Here is a 23,135-nt window from a genome sequence, read left to right on the forward strand (position 1 = left end):
GTGAGATGTTGCAGGGATCCAAACTGACTTCAAATGCCCACTCGTGTTCTCCAGATAATCCCTTCCCCCCCCCCCCCCCCAAGGGAATATGCCTGGAAAATTATCTTGTGGCCAAGATAAGCAATTGTGGTCAGTGGAACCCAATGATCTGCAGGCATCCACAGAGGTACCCAAATCAGACACAAAATCACCCAAGGCTGTAGAAGGATCTACAGCCAGGGGAGGAAAAGGCTTCTGAAGTTACTCTGGAGACAACCGGGCTGACTTGCCTCATGCAAGTGCCTCTCTGTCTTCATTAGCTGAAGATTCCTGGGGCAAGCATGCCCCCAGTTTGGGCACATTGTTTTTATGTTTGCATTTCAGTGTGATAGATCTGAGTTTCAGGGATTTTCTTCTGTACTGCATGCTCTTTGGCCTTCAAGGATCACTTTGGTTTGGGTTTAATAAATGTCATACACATGTCGGCTGGCACTATTTCACTCTTCTCCACTCTGGAAGATCTGTGAGGTTTAGATCCAACCTGGAAGGAAATGAATGCAATCCAGATCCGTAAAAGTAGTTTGCTTTATCCTGCAAGGCCACTGAAAGTAGTAGTATACATATAATATCCTAGTGATATTTCAAAGACGCAAATAGGAAAAATGAGCTGCTATGTGGATAGACGGGAATCATCCCTCAAAATACCAACCTCCGACTTCAAACCTCTCCCTACCCCATGGCACTTGTCAGAGACATGGAAAGAGACAGTGAAAGTGAGACAAGTGCTACTTGTCTGAGACTGAGAAGGGATGAAGGGCCACCAGTGCCAAAACCCAGCTTAGAGGCTTAATGGCTACTACTGTCTAGCAGGATGGGACATCGATGAAGGTTACCTGAACATATGACACCTGCATCTTCTCCATGGTTGCAGTTATGGACTCCCCAAGGCCTTGCCACACACTTGGAGAGGGCTGATTCTTTGCCGGAGCATTTCACATCATCCAGCCAGATACGGCCATAACCTTGCCCAAAATAAGCGGATCCTGGGGCTGACATGGCCTTCCCACAGCCCAGCTGCTGGCACACCACTTCAGCATCGCTCAGGTCCCAGTTGTCATCGCACACTGTTCCCCACTGCTGGCTCTGAAGCACCTCAACTCTCCCAGCACAACGAGTGGGGCCGTTCACCAGGCGGAGTGGAGCTATTTCTGCAATCCCTGCACATAAAGCAACCCCGAAATATAAATGCACACGTAAATGCCCTGCACCTAAACCCTACTGACGGTAGGCATGTCATGGTGTCCTAGTGCCAACCAAGCTGTCCCATGGATAAAGAGGACCTTCTGGGTGGACAGAGCTCCTCCCAGGGTTGCCTCCATTCTGTCATAGAATCATTGAATATCCCGAGTTGGAAGGGACCCACAAGGATCATCGAGTCCAACTCCTGGATCCCCAAAGGATGACCCAAAAATTCATACCATGTGTCTGAGAGCATTATCCAAACACTTCTGGAAAGAAAAACTGGCAGGCTTAGTGTTGTGATCAGTTCCCTGGGGAGCCTATTCCAGTGCCCAGCCACCCTCTCAGTGAAGAACCTTTTCCTGATATCCAGCCTGAACTGCCCCTGTCACAGCTTCAAGCCATTCCCTCAGGTCCTGTCCATGTTACTTCTCCGTTCCCTCTGCCTACAGACTTTCTAAAACATCTTGATAAGGACTGAGAGTGGTATTTCAGTTTCCCAGTCAGTAAGAAAAGTTAATTCATCCCTTCTGAGCAGGCATATTTCAGATAGTTTATTTGAATCACTGTGTGAAACAGGGCACCATACCTGCTCTATATAAAGAGTAATATGCTCTGCAGAGCTCTGAAATAAAAATGCAATGTTGTGTACAGATATTACAGATGAAACCCATACAAAAGGAACAATTCAGGAACCTCCAGTTAGGTGTCTTCTCCCATATGAGATGCCATGAAACATCTTCGGCATTCTTCAGCTCTCATGTCAGAAGGGTGGAAATTTCACATAGCTCCTGGGCTCATATTGGCCCTACATAGATTTCTGCATCCTGTTAGGTGTCTTATTATCATTAGATACCTATGTTCTGAACATAGGTATCATTAGATACCTATGTTCAGAAACGTGATGCATTCCTAAATAAATGGGGTCACATGTGTGAGGCTTCATAATGTCCATCAGTGAATAGACCATGTTCCTGAAACCTTCTTTTGGCCTTACATTTTACTCCAGTTACTGAAATATTCATCATATGTGTTCTGGATAATTTGCTAGGAGAAACTAGATTACAGTAGTGTATATTAATATACACTTACTCTTCCTTGAAATCTCTCTTGCCTGGTGAAGACAGAAGGACTGGAAAATAAGTTGTCTTAGAAAGTGTCAGCCTACTCTTTTCTGCACTGAAACCATGCGCTGCAGAGTCAGTCAAAAAGAGAGAGTAAAATAAATACTTCGGTTTACAAACGGCCTGTTCTGTACTAGCATCAGATGACAGCATTTCAATCCATCATGACAATGAAGCCAAAGGAGGAGTAACATCATCTACCACATTTGTAAGCCTTTGGATGTAAGCATTTCAGGAGAGCAGAACTGTTCCTCTTTGCAATGCTGCCGTTTTTCTGCTCCTGACGGAGGCAGTCAGCACCTCTGGGAGATACCCTATATCTAGATATATAGAGCAGAAAGGGTTTTTTTTTCCCCACAAGCAGAGCTGTGGAACTGTACACCTACAACTCCCATCATCCAAGGTGATTCAGGTGAACTTGTGGAACATTTTTCTTTCCGCTGACTTTAGAGGGGGAGATGCACAGCCAGGTCATCTGCAGATGTGCACTTTTCTATGTTCAGGTTAGAGTCCTTTTGAAAGAGCTTTTCATGGAAAGAAGGAGGGACTGCAGGACAGTTTTGATAATTTCTCCATCCCCAAAAAGTAGAAAAGAAAGGCTAAAAGAGAAGAAAATAGGCTACCAGATCTTAAAGAAAACCTTGTGAATCTTTAGGATTACCCTGAGGGATGATTGTCCTGATGTTTTCAAGCCTGGATGAAGGCCTCCTTGTCTGCCCTCACAGCTGACCTTGCTTTGATCATGAATCTGGCATAGAGACCTCCTGAGGCGTGAATTGTCCTATGATCCAAGGAGCCTCTCTACTGCTTTAACAAAGCAGGAGACTTCTTGCAGGTATGCAAGAGACACCAGAGAAAAAAATGAAAAAGCATTTAGATAAAAGTGCTGTAAAGACACATTCTGTGGTTTCAGTTTTTCAAAACATCCTGAAATGTGATGTTATTACTTCTCATGACAGCATAAAATAGACTTCCCAGTCAGCCAGAGGCCAAGACTTGCTGAAAACATTTCTTAGTTTTACATGTGATCTTTATGTAAAACTATCAGTCTGAGAGATGACTCTATTCATATGAGACTACAAACCTGAACCTTGTAAATCAATCAGGAATGGGATGTTTATGGTACCTATCCAGCCCTAGTAAAATTCTTGGAGCATTCAGAAGCTGCATGATGGGATACAACTATCAGATTGAAGCTTGCTGATGGCAACTCAGTAATTATGGATTATCTTCCAGTGTTGCCTGCTGACCATGGCCAGGGCCATGAGCATTGTATACATCACACAAGATTGGGTTTATACACAACAGTCGTTAACAGCAGACATTAGGAGCAGCTTAAGCTCAAAAATGTCCTTTTGCTGAAGATGAAAATCTTATTCCCATGTTTGTGGACACCACTGAGACTGAGACAGGAGTTACCTGAGCATACCACACCAGCGTCTTCTCCGTGTCTGCAGTTATGGGATCCCCAAGGCTGGAACTGGCATTCAGAGAGGACAGACTCAGTTCCTATACAATTCACATCATCCAGCCAGATGGGGTTGGAGCCTTCTCCAAAGCGAGCTGAGCCAGGGGCTGACAGTGCTGCCCCACAGCCCAGCTGCCTGCACACGACATTGGCGTCAGCTGTGTCCCAGCCATCATCACACACGGTTCCCCACTGCTGGTCATGAAACACCTCAACTCTACCAGCACAAGGACTTGAGCCATTCACAAGCCGGATGGGAGCAGCTTCTGCAACACCTGGAGCAAAACACAGAAGAATCACAGAAAAAGGTCAGGGAGCATTTCATGACTCAGTGCTCTATGGAAGTGAGAAAATATCTTTCCTCACAGGGGACTTGTGCCAAAAAAAAAAATGGTGAGGTGAGGATGTGGATCATCCAGAACATCAGTGAGATTTGCTTTGATAGTGCCTCAGAGTTCATTTGTACCTGTAGCAGATTGCTACCGGACAGAGCACCAAGAGCTGAGCTCTTGCTTTAGGGCCTCAGGGAAAGCAGCAGATGATGCCAGTGTTATCACTGGTTACACAACGCTCCCCTTTTCTGGGGATCTAGGGTCTAGGATGGCCAGGGTAGTCTGTGTCATCTGTTTCTCCTTCCCACATTCCCCAGTGACTGTGCTATGGGTCTCTGTCATGATGTGCAGTCATGATTTAAAGAGCGCCATTTACCTCATTACTCAACACAACGGTTCTGCACATCACCAGCTAACTACACTCTGCAGCACGTTGGGATACCCTCTCCCCACATGGCCCACACTTCTGATGTGATTTCAGCAACCAGAAAACATATTCATTTTGGTAGCCAATCAATGTCATCTGACTTCCAGCTTCAGCTCCGTAGGAACACCGGGCTTCTTTAAATACTGTGTCGTATCCTTCAGCAATGTGCAGGTGTGTAAATTAGTCTAAATAACACTCGGTTCAATCCTCTTGTATCTCATCCAAGAGCAACATTGATAAACATGTCCCCCAGGGCCACAGGCACCTCTCCCCAAAACAGCTTCCATTGTACCCCATGTTACATGGTATCAATTAGCTGTACCTGAGCAGAACACACTAGCATCTTCTTTGTGGTTACAGTTGTGGTCTCCCCAAGACCGTGCCTTGCAATCAGAGAGGGCAGTTTCGGCTCCTGCACAGTTCACATCATCCAGCCAAATTTGGCCAGTTCCTTGTCCAAACCGAGCAGAGCCAGGGGCTGAGATTGCTGCCCCACAGCCCAGCTGCCTGCACACCACTTGAGCATCTGCCAAATCCCAGCTGTCATCGCAGACGGTCCCCCACTGCTGCTCATGAAACACCTCGACTCTCCCAGAGCAGAAGTTTGAACCATTCACCAGCCGGACTGGGACTGGTTCTGGAACACCTGAGCCACAAAGGTAAGACAAGATAAGTTATTCTGGCAAAGACATTCCTGCTTGCCACATCAACAAGCACTGCATGCACTCCTTGGCTTAGTATGTATTCCAGAGACGAGCACCATGGAGAAAAGGAGGTTCATTGTGATTGCTCTTGCCCCAAAAGTCAAGGAAAAAGTCAAGGAAAAGTGCTGACAGAAACAAAGGAGAAGAGATGTACTGATGGTTCAAATCCCAAAATCTGAGGTGCTTGAAGCCCTTTTATCCCTCTCTTTGAAAGATATCCATGCCCAGATAGCAAATCCAAGTAACTCCACGACTCAAGGGAAAGGACATTTGCCAGAGTGTGCTCTTTAGGCAACATGGTGGGAACACTGGGGTATGACTCACCTCAGCTAGACTTAAGCTTCAAGAAGCTGATTTGTTTTCGTTATTATTGGTACCTAGTGCTATTTGATATACCCAGGGAATCCCAGACATCCCAATGGGGCTGGCAGGCTTGATACAAGATCAAGAGTAATTTGTGCCCTTCTGGATCTGCAATTAGAGACTGTAGGATATCACAGGATATCTCAGATGACACAAGACAGGTATGTGTTGGCAGATGAACCCCACTTTTACAACTCCACTGAGGACCCTTTATAGTCACAGAAAAAAAAAAAAAAAAAAAAAAAAGCTCTGTTGGGTTGCAGTTTCTTTAATCTGCTTTGGGTGTCTGCATCCCAAATGTATCTGGGGCCAAATCCTGCCACAGACTCTTCTGTATTAGTCTTTGCTGGCTGCAAAGGGACAACAGTACATTTAATTCAGACACAGGCAGTGAATCCACAGGGTATTTTCAAGCTGTTGGCAAGTAGCCAGAGAGAAACAGGTTATCTCCAGGAAGGGCAATTCAAGTGTTCTACTACTCTGGGGAGGTAATATGATTGCACAGAGGATGAAGAGGAATTAAATGGCAATTCTTCACAAAGAGATAAAAAGGATTGCAAGTGGCACTGTAAAGTGTTGTGCTGTTTGAAGAAAGACATAGACAAGTATAAGAGGCAGTGCTAACTACAGGACATCCAAATCAAGCCTTCAGAGCTACTCAGGATTTCCAAAACCTCATCTGGGTAACAGATTAGAAGAAATATGCCTAATATCTGAGAAGCCAGAGAAGAATAAGGGGAATGAGAAGAAGGTTAAAAACCTTATCTCAAGAGGTGGATATGAATAGGATGAGAAAACTGAGAGGGGATATAATACACTTAACAAAAGGCAAAGAGTAAATAACAGTACACACTACAAAGAGAGAAGAGGCTGTACAATAAATTCCAGGTAAAGGTAGTCAGGTCAGAGTTTCCTACTAGTGGCAAAGAAGTGCAGTGCAACAATTTTGAGGAAATTGTCAGCTGTAGAGGTTTCAGAGAAGATGCTGGAAAAACATATGTGAAAACAGGTCTTCTGAAGATGGTTCTAGCAAGGAAGGGAAAAGGGAAGGTAGATTAACTAGTTTCTGCAAGACTTCTTCATGTTCTTGACTTGAAGAGGAAAGAAAGAAAACTGAGACTGTATCTTGATTTTTCAAGTGTGATATGTTCATTGGGGTTGTCACTGACAAAATCAGAAGAGCCCAAGTGACAGTGTGCCGTTCTCTATACTAGGATGAATAACACCAGTCCTGCAAGCCGTCAAGGTTGCCAGTAGCTCATGTGGGAAAGAGTCCCAAATTTAAATTCTTGAGCACAGCAAGTGGCAGACTGCAGCACCACAGTGTTATGATGAGATTTTGAATGGGAAGGAGAGGGGAACACAAATGGATTTACAAACATCCCTGCTCGAAGCACTTTTTCTGTCTAGTACTGTGGTTTGAGATTTGTAAGATGGTAAGAGAGCACTTTATGGCATTTCAAGCATCCCTCCACATACCATAAATGTCAATCAAAAGGTGAAATAGAAGAGACTTACCCAAGCACACAACACCAGCATCTTCTCCATGACTACAGTTATGGGCTCCCCATAGACTGGTCTCACATTTGGAAAGAGCAGTTTCAGTTCCTGTGCAATTCACATCATCCAGCCAGATGGGGCCAGACCCTTTTCCAAAATAAGCAGAGGCTGGAGTGGATAGTGCTTTCCCACAGCCCAGCTGCTGGCAAACGACTTCTGCATCTCTTACATCCCAGCTGTCACCACACACTGTTCCCCACTGCTGGCCATAAAAAATTTCAACTCTCCCACTGCAACGATTTGGCCCATCCATTAATCGAAGTGGAGCTACTCTTGGTATGTCTAAATAAAATAGAAAGGGCAGGAATATACATTACTGAGTTGCTATTAGCCTAATTAAAAGTAAGATAAAATGCATAATCACAGTGAGTATCTTGGGACATCCAGGGTACAGTTATCCAGTTGCCTGAAGTTGGGATATCTTCACCAGTTCAAAACTAATTAGGAAATAGTCTGTGTACCATATTTTACAGAATATAATTTAGATATAGTATAGCGTAAGTTGGAATCATTTAATAAAGGTCTTGGGAGTGTGGAGAGGTACCTGCTGACTGGAAGCTAGGCAATGTTATACCCATCCATAAAAAGGGCATGATAGAAGACCCAGGAAACTACAGACCTGTTACTTTGACTTCAGTCCCTGGAAAAGTTATGCAGAAGATTGTCCTGGGGGATATTGAATGACATTAAGGAACATAGATATTATCAGGCAGAGTCAACATGAGTTCATCAAGAGAAAGTCCTGCTTTAGTAAATCAATCTCCTTCTATGACAAAGCCACTAGCTTGGTGGATGAAGGGAAGGCAGTGGATGCAGTCTTTTTGGATTTCAGTGTGGTCTATGATACTGCTCCTCACAGCATCCTTTTGGATGAATTGTCCAACTGTAAGATTCACGGTACACTGCGTGATGAACTGGCTTGATGGTAGAGCACTAAATGTTGTAGTGAATGGGGCTACATCTGCCAGGCAGATGATCCCTGGCAGTGTTCTCCAGGGCTCATTCTAGGGCCAGTCCCGCTCAACATTTTAATCCATGATCTGGCTGCATGAGTGGAGCTCATCCTCAGCAAGTTTAGGATTACACTAAACCAGGAGGTGCTGTTGATTCCCTAGGAGGATGAGAGGCCTTGCAGAGGGATCTAGATAGATTGGATCACTGGGCGGTAAGTAACTGTATGAAGTTCAACAGAGGAAAACGCTGGATTCTGTACCTGTGATGGAGCAATGCCAGACACAGGAACAGGCTGGAGAACAGCTCAGCAGAAAGGGACCCAGGGGTGTTGGTTGACAGCATGCTCAAGGGTATGAGCCAGCTGTGTGCCTTGGCAGCCAAGAGGGCAAACCACATTTTGAGATGCATTAAATGCAGCACAGCCAGATGGTAAAAAGAGGTGGTTGTCTTGCTATATTTAGTGTTGGTGTGGCCTCACCTTGAATATTATGTGCTGTTCTGGCCTCCACATTATAAAAATGAAGTTAATTCCTTGAAAGCATGCAGAGGAAAGCAACAAATCTGGTAAAAGGGCTGGATAGCATGTCCTGTGAGGAGAGGCTGAGGACACTTCTTTAGAAAATGAGAGTCCCAGATGTGACCTCATTACTCTCTATAATTACCTGAGGAGGGGAAGCATAGAGGGAGCTGCTGGCCTCTTCTCCCTGGTAGCCGATAAAAACATGGGAATGGCAGAAAGCTGCACCAGGGGAGGTTCAGACTGGGCTTTAGGAAAAATTTATTCACTGTGAAGGTGATCAATGCTTGAATGGGCTTCCTTGTAAGGTGGCTAATGCACCATGCCTGTCAGTGTTCAAGGGGCGTTTGGACAATACCTTCAATTATATGCTCTAACTTTTGGTTAACCCTGAAGTGGTCAGGGAATTGGGCTAGATGATCTTTGTAGGTCCTTTCCAACTGATCTGATCTATTCTATTCTATTCTATTCTATTCTATTCTATTCTATTCTATTCTATTCTATTCTATTCTATTCTATTCTATTCTATTCTATTCGACTCGACTCGACTCGACTCGACTCGACTCGACTCGACTCGACTCGACTCTAATTTTTCTAAGCCAAGTGAAACACAGCTTCTGTGTTCAAGGACACCTACACGCATGCCAAAAAAGAGGAATTTGTAACACGTCTCCAGTATGATGACAGAGAGCTCACAACACATTCAGGAACTAAGGACACATGGGCACATCATAAAGACAGAGCCTTCAGGTAGGTTGGTGCAGAAAACCTTCCCTATTATGCAGAGACACAGACAGGGGTTACCTGAGCATACCACACCAGCGTCTTCTCCGTGTCTGCAGTTATGGGATCCCCAAGGCTGGAACTGGCATTCAGAGAGGGCAGCCTCGGTTCCTATACAATTCACATCATCCAGCCAGATGGGGTCAGAGCCTTCTCCAAAGCGAGCTGAGCCAGGGGCTGACAGTGCTGCCCCACAGCCCAGCTGCCTGCACACGACATTGGCTTCAGCTATGTCCCAGCCATCATCACACACGGTTCCCCACTGCTGGTCATGAAACACCTCAACTCTACCAGCACAATGACTCGGACCATTCACAAGCCGGATGAGAGCTGTTTCTGCAACATCTGGAGCAAAACACAGTTGAAAAATGTTTAGGAGCATTGCATGCCTCAGTGTGCTGTGGAGGGGTCAAAACAGAACATCATCACAATGGTCTAGTAGCCAACAGCACCTGACCCCCGGTGCGTAAAGTTGCAGTGGAAGGCCTCAGAATTTGTTCCCACACCCTTGGCTGGTACTTTAGCAATGAATTTTTTATCTTTACAGTGTTCAGAGCTGAGCACCCAGATTTCTTCCCTAATAGTAGGGCATCAAAATGGGGTTGGGGAGCATTGACTGAACCAGAGTGCAGGGGGAAACTGTGCCTTTGGGAGTGCAGAGTTTGTACTTGTGAGCCTCTATAAATCCAGCCATCAGGACTCACTGTCAAAGTCCATAGCACTCTAGTCCCCGTGAGAGCTCCAAACTGCTCCCTGGAGCATGGCTCCGTGTTCTGGGCACAATGGGTAACACAGTGCCCTAGGCCTCCTCCATGGCTCACATCCTCCAGGGATTATCCTGAGCAGTGGGATTAGTGCAGAAGGAAAAACAACCTTAGCATCCATGTATTACTCTCGTTATATCTCAGCCCACAGCTGCATGATCAGCACACTGTCTCCTGGTCCTGAGGGGACTCCAGAGCTACCAGCACCCTTCTCACAAGTGCATTCCCTCCATTGTACTCCACATGTCATGGCATACATTAGCAGTACCTGAACACTCCACAGCAGCATCTTCTTTGTGGTTACAGTTGTGGTCTCCCCAAGGCTTGGCCCGGCACTCTGTGAGGACACTTTCAGATCCTGCACAGTTCACATCATCCAGCCAAATTTGGCCAGTTCCTTGTCCAAACTGAGCAGAGCCAGGGGCTGAGATTGCTGCCCCACAGCCCAGCTGCCTGCACACCACTTGAGCATCTGCCAAATCCCAGCTGTCATCGCAGACGGTCCCCCACTGCTGCTCATGAAACACCTCGACTCTCCCAGAGCAGGAATTTGAACCATTCACCAGCCGGACTGGAAACAGCTCAGAAAATCCTGTATTAAGAAATAGTAAAGACATCAATTTTTTGGGCTTTCGGTCATGTGTATTGAGGACTTGTTAGTGTTAGTGTTAGGTCAGAGGTTGGACTAGGTGATCTTTGAGGTCTCATCCAACCTAGATGATTCCATGATTCTATGTTTTGGTTCATACTGATTCTGTGCTGCCTGGATTGCAGCTCTGTGTTGTGGGCAGACACTGGTCTTTATTCATAACAGACGAGCAGATCCTTGCAGCAGTTCCTGTCTCCTAGAATGGTGGTCTTCAGGTGACCTCACTTGTTGACTGGTCCTGACTAAAAATCAGACAGATTTGGTGAACCCTTATTCCATCACAGGATAACAGTTATGCCTGCACCTCATCACACATTATTGTGATGAGTCAGACTAGGGGGAATAGCCTGTGCTGGTGAGCTGAACTTGGAAGGGACAGAAAACTGTGGACTAACACCAGTCCAGGAGCACCAAGGGGACTTATAGTCTAGGCTGTGTTAAGGACTCTTGACAGCTTAGATCAGCAATTTCTGTAAGGCACAAGGCATTGATTGAGGACTGACAGTAAGAGATGCTGAAGCTGTAAAGCTCTGTTGATGCTGAGCATCAAGTATTTGGTGCTGGGGGACTTGCTTGGGTGAAGTTATGCAATAACATCTCACTGAGGAATATTACTTGAACAGCAGCAAGCTTGAAGGATAGAATTAATGTGGCCTATTATAGGTGTTTAAACACTCAGCAGCATCTGTCTTGGGACAACTGTGAGGTAAGACATACAAATTTCACCAGAGGCGTCCGTTTCCTTCATAGATGTGTAGTCAAACCACAGTTTTAGATTTCATATTTGCACTTTTTATATCTCAGGTTTGAAAGACAAATCTCTTCTCCTTAAACTCAGCAGCTGATGATGGGAACTACTCAAGATTATCTGGGCAGAGCACGGGAGTGGGAGACCTACAGCCATTCCTCACAGACATTTTTTGAATGTGTGAAGGAAGAGGAACAGGAAAAAGAACAGTAACATTTGAGAACCAGAGCTGTCAGCCCTGGATGAATGGGCTTCAGTCTGACTTATGCAATGATACTCCTCATACTTCACGTGTTTTTCTCTGTTAGGCCAGAAGAATTGCAAAATGATTGGGTTAAAGAGTAGCTGAGATGAGAAAACAGCCCATAATGGGGGTTTCATGCTCTGCTTTAGCAAACTGGCCCCCAGAAGCAAGCCCTTTAAAAAGACATAGGTTATAATTGCCTATGGATTTAGGCACATCGTTTTCTTAAGTACTCTATGTCACTTCCTTTGGAAGACCTATTTGTGGTGAAGGACCTGAACCCCAGGTTCACTCACAGATAACTTCCCCCATGATTTAAGGTGAGTTATGGGTACCTTCACAAACCACTCCAGCATCTTCTCCATGCCCACAGTTATGGACTCCCCAGGGAGTGGCCATGCATTCGGAGAGAGCAGCTTCTGTCCCTGTGCAGTTGACATTATCAAGCCAGATGGGGTCAGATCCTTGTCCAAAGTAAGCCCTATGGGGAGCTGATAAGGCCTTCCCACAGCCTAGCTGCCTGCACACAACTTCTGCATCAACCAAGTCCCAGTCATCATCACACACTGTTCCCCAACGTTGGCCGTAAAACACCTCGATTCTCCCAGAGCAGGGGGTCAAGCCATCCACTAATCGAAGTGGGGCAGGTTTTGCAAAGCCTGTAAGAAAAAAAAAAAAAAAAAAAAAAAAAGGAGAAAAGGAGAAATATCTCATGCAAATTTTGTTTTGTCTGTCTCCCACTTGTCAATGAGTATAGTGACTCTCACTTATGGCTTTGCATTTTGTAGATTTTGACAAGAGAAAATATTGCATAAAGAAGCAACACAAACTATTCCTCTACCATCACAGCATTATCTGTTCAGCAGTGTCACCAGGAAGGTTCCAAAGACATCCATTTGGGGGCCAGTTCTCTCTAATACTTTCTATAGGTATTCTGGATTCAGGACTCAAATGCAAACTAAGTTTGCAGATGATACTGAATTAGGAGGAGCTTTTGACTCCCTCAAGGGTGAAGAGGCCTTACAGAGACATCTTGACAGATTGCAGAGCTGGGCAATCGCCAACAATGTGAAGTTTAACAAAACTGAGCACCAGATTGTGCACCCAGGAAGGGGCAGTCCTGGATAGATGTATGGACTGGGGGATGAGAGACTGGAGAGCAGCCCAGTGGAAAAGGATCTGGGGGTTCTGGTCAATGGCAAGTTAAATATGAATCAACAGTGTGCCTTGGCAGCCAAAAGGGCCAAGAGTATCCTGGCTGTATTAAGCATGGTAGAGCTAGGTGGTCTAGGGGAGTGTTTGTCTCACTGCCCTCTGTGTTAGTGTGGCTGGCCTTCACCTTGAGTCCTGTGGGCACCACAAGAGGAGAAGGACATCGACCTCCTAGAATGGTTTTAAAGGAGGGAAACAAAGATGGTGAAGGGTCTAGAGGGCACAACAGAAGGAGTGGCTGAGGTAATTTGGTTTGTTCAGCTTAGAAGAGAAGGTTGTAGGTTTTCAGTAGACCTCATTGTAATATACAGCTTCTTTTTGAGGGAGAGCAGAGGGACAGGTGCTCATCTCTTCTGTCTGATTACCAGTGACAGGATCCAATGGAAAAGCGTGAAGCTGTGTCAGTGGAAGTATTAATTGGATTGGAAAGGTTTCTTCACTGACAGCACTGACAGGGTGGTTGGGCACTGGAAGATGCCCCCCAGGGAACTGGTCATGGCACCAAGCCTGCCAGAGTTAAGAAACATTTGGACAAGGCTCTCACACATATGGCTTATTTTGAATGGTCCTGTGTGGAGCCAGGATTTGGACTTGATGATTCTTGTGGATCCCTTCCAACTCAGGATATTCTATGATTTAATGTATTTCATAAACTAAAATATACTTGGGGTGCCAGAAGGCAATCCCCAGTCTTGTTTAAATGTCAATGTCCAGTGCTATTTAAGATGCTCTAGCCTCTATCTGCCATTACAAGGGGACTTAGCTCTCCTGTATGTCTAGTAGCATGTTTGCCAGCCCTTTGTAGATGTCCAAGGTGTGTTAAAGGGTCTAGAAAACTAGAGGTTCCAGAATCACTCTCATACTGGGTAAATCAGCTGTGGCATATGCTGCCTCTGCTTTACATTTCTAGTATATGTCCACCCCCTACAAACCCACTTGTGTGAGAATTACCTGAGCAAACAACACCAGCATCTTCTCCGTGCACACAGTCATGGAGTCCCCAAGGCTTTGTACTGCATTCAGACAGGGCAGCTTCAGTTCCTCTGCAGATAACCTCATCAAGCCAGATGGGTTCAGAGCCTCTCCCAAAATAAGCTGATGAAGGAGCGGATAGGGCTGTCCCACAGCCCAGCTGCCGGCATACAACTTCAGCATCAACTATATCCCAGTTGTCATCACAGACAGTTCCCCATTGATGGCCATAAAAAACCTCCACTCTCCCAGAACAGTGACTTGTACCATTCACTAATCGTATTGGAACTGTTTTATTAAGTCCTGCATTAAAAAATAACAAACAAACAAACAAAAGAAAACAATCGACAAACCATCACTAACAACAACAATCCAACAGGATCAGGGATTGCACGTGGAAAGATCCCCTGGAGACTGAAGGAAAGTCTGTCCAGGGCCTGAAAAGGCTGATGAGGATAAGCTTCTGAACTTTTCTCTGATTTCCTAGTTAGAGAGATAAACAGAAAGTATTTGGATTTTCTTATGAAGCAGAATTTCAACTGACATTGTGAAACTGTTCCAGGGTGGCAACTGGCTGCATATCCAGACACCTACGTCTTACATGTCTATACATGTTGGTATCTCCATGTGAGATGAGTATTGAAATTCTGGTTAGTTGATGGTGTCTCAGCTCACCAAATATTGAGGTTTGAGTCAATGGCCCAAAAAGGTGATCAACAATGTTTGCAATGCTTCACATATTCCTCCATCAGAGTCCAGCTGGTATCCTGTTGGGTCTATCTTAGGGAATCTGTCTCATCTGCTAGTCCCATGCAGTTATGTCAGATGCCCCAGAGCATTTAGAGCTGTGTGGCAACTGTGTAGGGAATGGACTACACTACTCCTATCAGAAAGACACCCAGCCCAAACTGTGACAGCTGCATTTAGACACAGATAAATCTAGGCCTTAATACGGAGTTGAATCCCATTCCAGATCCAACTAGGTAGATGTCTAGGAGCAGAGTCTTTGGGAAATACTGCCATGAAAAGGGGCAATGGGCAGCCCATTCACCTCCCAACACTCTCTCTACTGCCTGGTACCTATGGGAAACTTGATTATGCTTTAGTCCCCAGTTAACTGTGATGTAGAAGGGTAAGAAACATCCTCAAGCCTTTCCCACCCAGTTCCAGGAGCTCAGCATTCATCAACACCACGACATCCAGGTCAGAACTGGCTCATAGACAAATGATCCAGTACTGGTCATCTCTCATCACAGTGCCAGTCTGGAGAATAGATGTATCCACCAGGAGTATCACAAAATACAAATGGAACATAAAAATAAAAATAGAAATGCTCAACTTCTAAGTCATATTTAAGCCATGCATGCATGGAAAGCATATACATCCAGGTGGTGTTCCTTTTAGTTTTTTTGCCCACTAGCAGTATGGTGATGGAATAAAAAACAGACCAGCACAGACAGAACAAATCAATGCTCTACCAGACGTACTATTTAACTGACAACAGAACTGAGCTTGTCCTTGTCATGGTACAGGACAGTTCTGAAGCATCCATCTCCAATCTGAGTCCTAAGAGTGGCACTGACTGAGAATAAAATCTTGCAAACAGGCTTAAAAATAACCCTCTACACAGCACAGCCTCTTGGTGCCACATGAGGAGTGGTGTAAACAGAAGTTACCTGAGCACACAACGCCTGCGTCTTCTCCATGATTGCAGTTGTGCTCTCCCCAGGGTCTGGTCCTGCATGCAGAAAGGTCAACTTCCGTACCATTACAATTCATGTCATCCAGCCAGATACGACCAGTTCCTTGACCAAACTGAGCCAATCCAGGAGCTGACAGTGCTTCCCCACACTCCAATTGCCTGCATACAACCATGGCATCAGGTAGATCCCAGTTATCATCACACACTGTTCCCCACTGCTGATTCCAAAGCACCTCAAGCCGCCCTGTGCAGCGGTTGGGGCCATTTACGAGTCTGATTGGAGCTGAGTTGGCAACACCTGAATCACAAAACAAGACGATGTGAAATAGGCATGAACCAGGTTTTGGCTGACAGTGGAGAATGTTAACATCTTGCTCTTGTAGGAATAATGCCTCTTTGGGTTTGGCTGCAGAAGGACTGCTGAAATGCCAACCACTGGTACTTTCAGCAAGAACACAGAAATAAAAGTTTGTTGGCTAATTAGTGGTGCAACTGTGACACGATGTGACAGCACCACACCACAGAAACCTTAGGCTCTATCATGTAGCTTCAGAGGAAAATCTCAGATCATAAGGAGATGGAGGTGACAGTGTTTCCATGCAACCTGAGCAACTGCAGCACTGCAGGTCTCGTGTCATCCCTACCCACCCTCTTTGTGCAGCTTCCTCCACCATGAATGCTTCTCTCAAGACCTGTCACTTTCCCTGTATATTGCAAATTGTTGAAGGAAGTTTTTAGTTCACTACTCTGAGTGTAAATTGGGATTTCCACATACTTGTCAAAAACATTTGCCAGAACTGTGCTATCCAGAGCTTCTCAGCTGGGGCCATGGGAAGCATACTTTATGTGTCTAACTATAGGTTGCTGGTGTCATTTGTAGCTCTGCACTCTGTAAAGCAGTAGCTGGAGCCCTGAAAAGAGAAACTAGAGCAACTTAAATGGCTCTAGGCACCTATTTTCAGACAAATGCCTACAGTGTATAGGGTAGGATTGACTTCCCACATGCTGACAGTTACAGCATTGTCTGTGCTAAACAAATGGGCTCCCACACAGTGACGAGAAAATGTTATTTACAATTATCATCCATCTTATAACAAGGGAGGAGGACTTGAGGTACAGAAGTGCCTGTTTCTCTTCGTTGTTGAAAGGAAAATTCAGGCAGCTATTGGGATCCAAACCTGTCAGAAGACACCATAGTTCCTTCCGTATTGAGAAAGACCTTGTCTGATGCATAAATTGTGTATATGTCTTTGATCCTGGGTGCTGTTTCCCACAGCCTTTATGCATTATAAGAGAGGGTTTTATGTAAAAGGCTGCTATATAAAGGCTTTCCAGGTCCACTTTTCTATGATAATACATGTAAGAAGCACAGATATTGCCAAGATGGATCCTATCAGGGTTGGACAAGGGCCTGGGCAACCTGATCTAGTGGGTGGAATCCCTGCCCATGGCAGGGAGGTTGAAAGTAGTTGATCTTCAAGGTACCTTCTAGACCGAAGCCATTCTATCATTCTGTGATTTTCTTAAGCCTGAAATTGCCAAATCATGCTATTTGATTATTTACAATTCTGGCCCAGCTGTTGCTTCACCCTAGTCCCTGAAGCAGCCTTAGCTTATGTCAGGCTTGGTTAAAGATTAACAGTACTGTCTCCAGATAATCCTTATCCCATTATTTTAGTTTTTTTTTTTTTTTTTTTTTTTTTTTTTAAAGTTATCTGAAACTGAAAATGCTGGTTTGTGGAATATAAATGCAATTCCATTACGCAGTAGCTCTTACAGAGAAGCAGGGAAGGTCTGCTATACTGATTCCTTCTTAGGTCCTGGTTCAAATCTAGTCTGTGAATGTAGAGGGGAGGGAAAAATAAAAGGATTAAGTTTTGGATTACAGAGATCAATCAAGAAAAGATCTGTCTTTATGCTTGCATTTGTTTGTTTCCAGTGTTTGCATCTGTATGTTTGCATTCATAATACCTCTAAATCTCCATGTGAGCTTTGGAAGCCAAATGATGATCTCTGCTACTACCTTTTCTTGCCTGAGAAAGGTCATGTCCTTCTCCAGTACCAGGAGTTTAATTTATCATAGAATCATAGAATGGTTTGGGTCAGTTCCAACTAGGGACCTAGTTCCAACCTCTTTGCCATGGGCAGGGACATCTTCACGTTCCCCAAAGCCCCATACAACCTGGCTTTCAGGAATTTCAGGGAGGGAGCACCTTCAACTTCTTTGGTCAACCAGTTCCTGTGCCTCACCACACTCAGAATGAAGAATTTCTTCCTTATATCCAATCTAAATCGACCCTCTTTCAGTTTACAACCATTACCCTTTGTCCTATTATTATATGTCCTTATAAAAATATCTCTTCATCTTTCTTGTAAGTTCCCTTTAATTAATGAAAGGTGGCAATAATGTCTCCCCAGAGCCTTCTCTTCTCCAAGCTGAACAAACTCAGATCTCTCAGTCTGTCTTCAAACTGTAAGTGATCCAACACTCTGATCATTTTTGTGGCCCTCTTCTGGACCTGCTGTAACAGGTACATGTCTTCCTTTTGCTGTGGGACCCAGAGCTGAACACACTACTACAGGTGGGGTATGACAGGAGCGGAGTAGAGGGGGAGAATCACCTCTGTCACCCTCTGGTCACGCTTCTATTGATGCAGGTTATGGTTGGCTTTCTGCAAGTGCACACTACCAGCTAATGCAGAGGTTTTCTTTCACCAACATCCACAAGTCCTTCTCCACTCAGATTCAGAGGGCTGCTCTCAGTCCTTTTATCCCCCAGCCTGTGTTCATGTTTGGGATTGCCCTGACCCAGGTGCAGATACTTGGACTTGTTCAACTCCATTATGTTCATATTGGCCCCTCTCTCACGCCTGTCCAGGTCCCCCTGGATGTCATCCCTTCCTTAAGCTTACTGAATTTTCAGTCCTTTTTTTCCAGCCACTAAACCCATTTCCCTGCTGGAACCAGGGATATAAGACAGGTCAATCCATCATCAGCACCATATATCAGACCATATCTGGAACCCCATTCTCCAGGAGCAAAGGAGGAAACTTACCCCAAAGCCATGCCAGGAGGAAAAGCACAGTTTCCATCCTCATTCCTCCAAAGGCAGACAGACTCCTGCTGTGGGAATCTCTGGATGGGAGAAGACTTCCTGGCGGTCCCATGGTAGCAGCAGAAACCTTGTACAATCCAGTCCTTGAAGGCCTGGACAATGTAGAGCAGGAATAATGTCCTTTTTAGGAGAGACAAAGAGCTCAGAGTCAGTGACTGGCTGGGCAAGAAGGAGAGAAGACAGTAAGGACCAAGAGTTAAGGTAAATGACAAATATTCCTTACACTGACTCCTCCCCTTAATTGGCCTCTCCCTCTTCACCCACCAGAGCTCTGGCCACCTCCCATCTGCTTTCCTGCATCTCCCTATTACTGTTTCCATCTTCCCGTGCTCTTTTGTTTGTCAACGTAATGAGGAAAAATAACCCATGCTAGAAAGTAATCTTTTGTCCTCTGTTATTTTAGCAAAAATCAAACTGTTTCTGCTACTTCTCTAAAAGTATTCTCCTGGCAGGACAAGGTTGTGAATAGGCAGTGCCCTGGGAAGAATTCTTGGAGAAGGCAGGAGTGATGTGTGGGTCTGCCTGTTTGACCAGTTCTTGAGTGCAGTCTAGGAATGGGGAGCATATGGAAAACAAGAAAAGACTTTTTTTACAGTGAGGGTGGCCAAATACAGGAACAGGCTGTTCACAGATGTATCCATCCCTGGAGATCTCCAAAACCAACTTAACACAGCTTTTGACAACTGCTCTAGCTGGCTGTGCTTGAGCAGGGGGTTCGTCTAGATGAAGAATAACAGGCCTGTTCCTACCTCAGTGATGTTGTGGATTAACTCTTGCTTGAGCTGGGGGACAGTGAAACTCTCCAGGTAGTGGGGGTGTGGAGGAGTCACTTGGGAATTGGATGGGGCTGCACTGGTGAAGTCACTGTAAACCAATTGCAAGAATGAGAACTTCAGGATCAAAGTGTTCAATATGAGATATTGTCCCATGAAAGGGACATTGCATGCACACATATGAGAGTAAATTAGGGTGCACAAAATAAACAGGGCCTGCAGAGGAGATATCGCTTGCAAAGAATTTGCTTAACATGAGCTGAAATAGCACTCAGTTGTACTACTGGTGATTAAAATAAACTTTGTTTTCAGAAAACAAAACACAAAAAAACAAGTAAACAAACAAACAAAAAACACAAAAACCAGCAAATGTCCAGCTAGCCTGCAGTACATGATTTTTCAGGAAGCAATTTTTCTTTAAAGAAATGTTTTTCATTGGTGCAATTCTTTAGAAGAGTGATCTCTGAGGCCTACAGGCTTAAACTTTGTTGTTGTTATTATAGATTTTTTTTTTCCTTTTTTGATTCACCTTGATGATATTTTTGATGTCACAACCCAGTTATTTTCTTGGACGTAGATCACAGATGAAGTTTTGGGCAGGGATTTCTGCTTATCTGGAGGCATGACGAGCAGTGGAAGCTGCAGGGGCCACTTCATAAGTAAGTCAAAGATGGACATTTTGTGTTCAAATAGCACAGCTAAAGGCTACAGGGATGCTTAATTTTGGATCTGGTTTAATAGTTTATGACTCACAGAGATGTTTTTGAGGAAGTGCTTTTGCTGATTTCTAGTCAAAACACTGATCAAAGCATGACTACTGCTCAAATTCACTACTACTGATCAAATTCACTGCAGCTTTGTCCAGCTACATCTTGAAAAACTCCACAGTCTCTATAGCCTGAAGACTGAAACACCATTCAGCATTTTTTTTTCTTAAATTCCAACCTCCCAAGATGCAATTTGTTGTTGCTCCTTGTTATACATGTATTTCCTGTCCTTGTCAAAAACCTTTTGACTCCGTTATCTTTGTTGCTGACTTTCAAGTGATTATAAGTTGCTATTTCATCACCATTTGCTTTCTCTTCTTCAGAAGAAACACACTGTTCTTTCAACCTCATCTTACTGAACATGCATTCTAGGTCCCTTTCTATTTTGGTAGATCCTTTGAGCTAAACCATGGCACAGACCAAGATAGAATGTGGAAACCCTTTAAATCATGCAGATAGTCAGGAGGTTCAATTTATTTAGTTTTTCCAATTTTTTCCCCTCTCAGCATATGGGAGTATGAAAAGCTCGTGAATGGAAAAGAAAGCATATATGCCCAGAAAATTGTTAAGAGGTGGAGTTTACTGAATCACATGACACAAAGAAAATTGAACAGATGTGCTGGCTACTTGAAGGAAGGCTTGGAACAGAGTGGGCTGCGAGACGGAAAGGGACAATACTGAAGAGACCGTGAGCCAAGAGAGGAGATCTCATGAAATATCAAAACAACAATGAACAAGACTTTTCTGCTGTGGACAAACTATCAGCAATGCCTTCTGTGTCTCTGAAGGGAGCCACAAAGTCCTCATGCACAGGTTTTTGTCAGAGGTGCCAATTAGACTCCCTGCTCTACCTTATTACTTCACATTTTCAATCAAGTTGTCTTTTTTTTCAAGTAGCCATTGTTCCTTCAGCTTGTGTTCTGAGCCTTCTATTCACTATTTGCTTCAACTTCAATTGGTTTTGTAGTTCCTTGTTTACCCTTCAGTCCTATTCCTTTTGACCTTCAATATAACCTTATATATCTTCTTTGTCCTCACTGAAAACAATAGGCCTTTGGCCAAGTAGTGGAGCAGTTCTGCATTCCCTTGTTACTGTATCTCCCTTCGGTTTTGGAAGTATGCAGACTGGTCTTACCTCCCTTCCCCATATTTGAAGGAGGGGAGTCTGTTGCACTGTTCTTTCCTAAATTCTTCTCAGAAGTATATGACATAATCTGTTCAAAGTGCTGCAGCACTGATCTATTTGCAGTATTAACAGGATGGGAAGGAGCATCGTGCTAGATGTTGGATGAGACACATTTGGCTTGAATGCAAGTTTTAAATAAGGCATGCAAACATTTGGAACACAGCATACAAGTAAAGCCATTTGATTGTAGTATATATATAAGGACAGAGCCATTCTCTAAATGAAGAAAAGCCAGGAGTTGAGGGCAGGCATCACACAGGTGCTGATGCACCTCACCACCAGGGAATAGTCCCACAACACCAGAAGTAGGGAAGCAGAGCACGGTGATGATAGCAATGTGTCCCAACCACAATACGATGAACATCAAACGAAGGCAAACACTAGGACTGAATAGACCAGGTAGTATCTTGTCAAGCCTGGAGCCATGCCCTGATGTGTCTAGCTGGATGTCCCAGGAAATAAAGCTGTGTCTTTTTTACAAGCTGTACTTTGGCAGCTGTGAAGAGATGGGTTTCCTCAAAGGCTCTGTGGAGGCTTGGGGATACATAAATCATAGAACCATCTCTAAGCCAATATTTGCAAAGAAGGACTTCCTTCCTTGATTCCCCAGAATCCTTCTATGGGGTTTGACGTAAAATGTCTATAAAGGCTGACTACCCGCAAAGCTCTTGGCCAGGTTGGATGGGGCTTTAAGCAGCCTGGTGTAGTGGAAGGTGTCTCTGCCCATGGAACTAGATGGTACCTAATGTTCCTTCAAAAAACAAATCATTCAGTGATTCTTAGGGAGTTCCTGTCCTGTAATACAATGTTTTCCCTGTGCAAAGACTAAGCTATACTTCTAAATCCCCATGAAATAATGTACAGCTGGTCTTGCTGTATTAAAACCCATCACCTGGTTTAGTCTCTCTTAGGCTGCATCAACAGAGCTGCTGTGTCTTGTCTGAACACCTTTTGCTAAACTCTTGTAAAGCACCCTCGGCTCTGGACCTGATAGTGCATGTTGTGCTTGGACAAGTCTGTGTTTGAAATTTCCTTTTTTTTTTTTTTTTTTTTGGCTGGGAAAGTGGAACAGATATTCTAGCAGCACACAGTCATACCAGTGGGTATTCGTGTTTTGCAGTGTGGAGTCAGGTGTTTGGTAGCTTTGTAACTACAGGAGGCTTTTCTAACCATGTCTTTCTTTTATGCTAACCTTCATAGTCAAAAGAAAGTACATCTCTTTCTTATAAAAACCTAGACACTTGAAATTGGGGTGATACTACACCACTGAATTTTATTGTCTGAGCTATCCTCTATACAATCTTTTCTTTTGTGGAATCTGTAAGGAGTTTCTCTGACACCTGCTCTCTCCTGATGTACTTGTAGGTCTGTGATCTCTTCTGCTTGTGCTGGTGTCTGGGCTCCCTTTCTCCTCCACCTAGGGGTGCTATCAAGGCTGCTCAATATCTACCTTATTTCTCCTCTAAACCCTTTAAGATTGACAAGCACCTCCCAAGATGACCCCCACAGATGACTATTTGTGGCATTGCTCATGGTGACCTGAACATTCAGAA

At 44.5% G+C, this 23,135-nt stretch overlaps 1 protein-coding gene across 1 annotated transcript; it reads right to left on the reverse strand.

Annotated features, from left to right (window-relative positions):
- Positions 1-825: 825 nt before the first annotated feature.
- Positions 826-19,030, reverse strand: LOC101804519 (scavenger receptor cysteine-rich domain-containing protein DMBT1). Its single transcript, XM_027470371.3, has 10 exons — positions 18,797-19,030; positions 15,716-16,039; positions 14,019-14,342; positions 12,191-12,514; positions 10,483-10,806; positions 9,472-9,795; positions 7,155-7,478; positions 4,892-5,215; positions 3,762-4,085; positions 826-1,196 (listed from the first exon to the last, which is right to left on the reverse strand). Exons 1-10 carry the CDS (start codon positions 18,906-18,908, stop codon positions 826-828), a joined length of 3,075 nt encoding a protein of 1,024 aa, XP_027326172.3. The 5' UTR covers positions 18,909-19,030.
- Between the last annotated feature and the right edge of the window lie 4,105 nt (positions 19,031-23,135).

This window comes from Anas platyrhynchos, chromosome 36 (assembly GCF_047663525.1).
Source record: "Anas platyrhynchos isolate ZD024472 breed Pekin duck chromosome 36, IASCAAS_PekinDuck_T2T, whole genome shotgun sequence".
Lineage (NCBI taxonomy): Eukaryota > Metazoa > Chordata > Aves > Anseriformes > Anatidae > Anas > Anas platyrhynchos.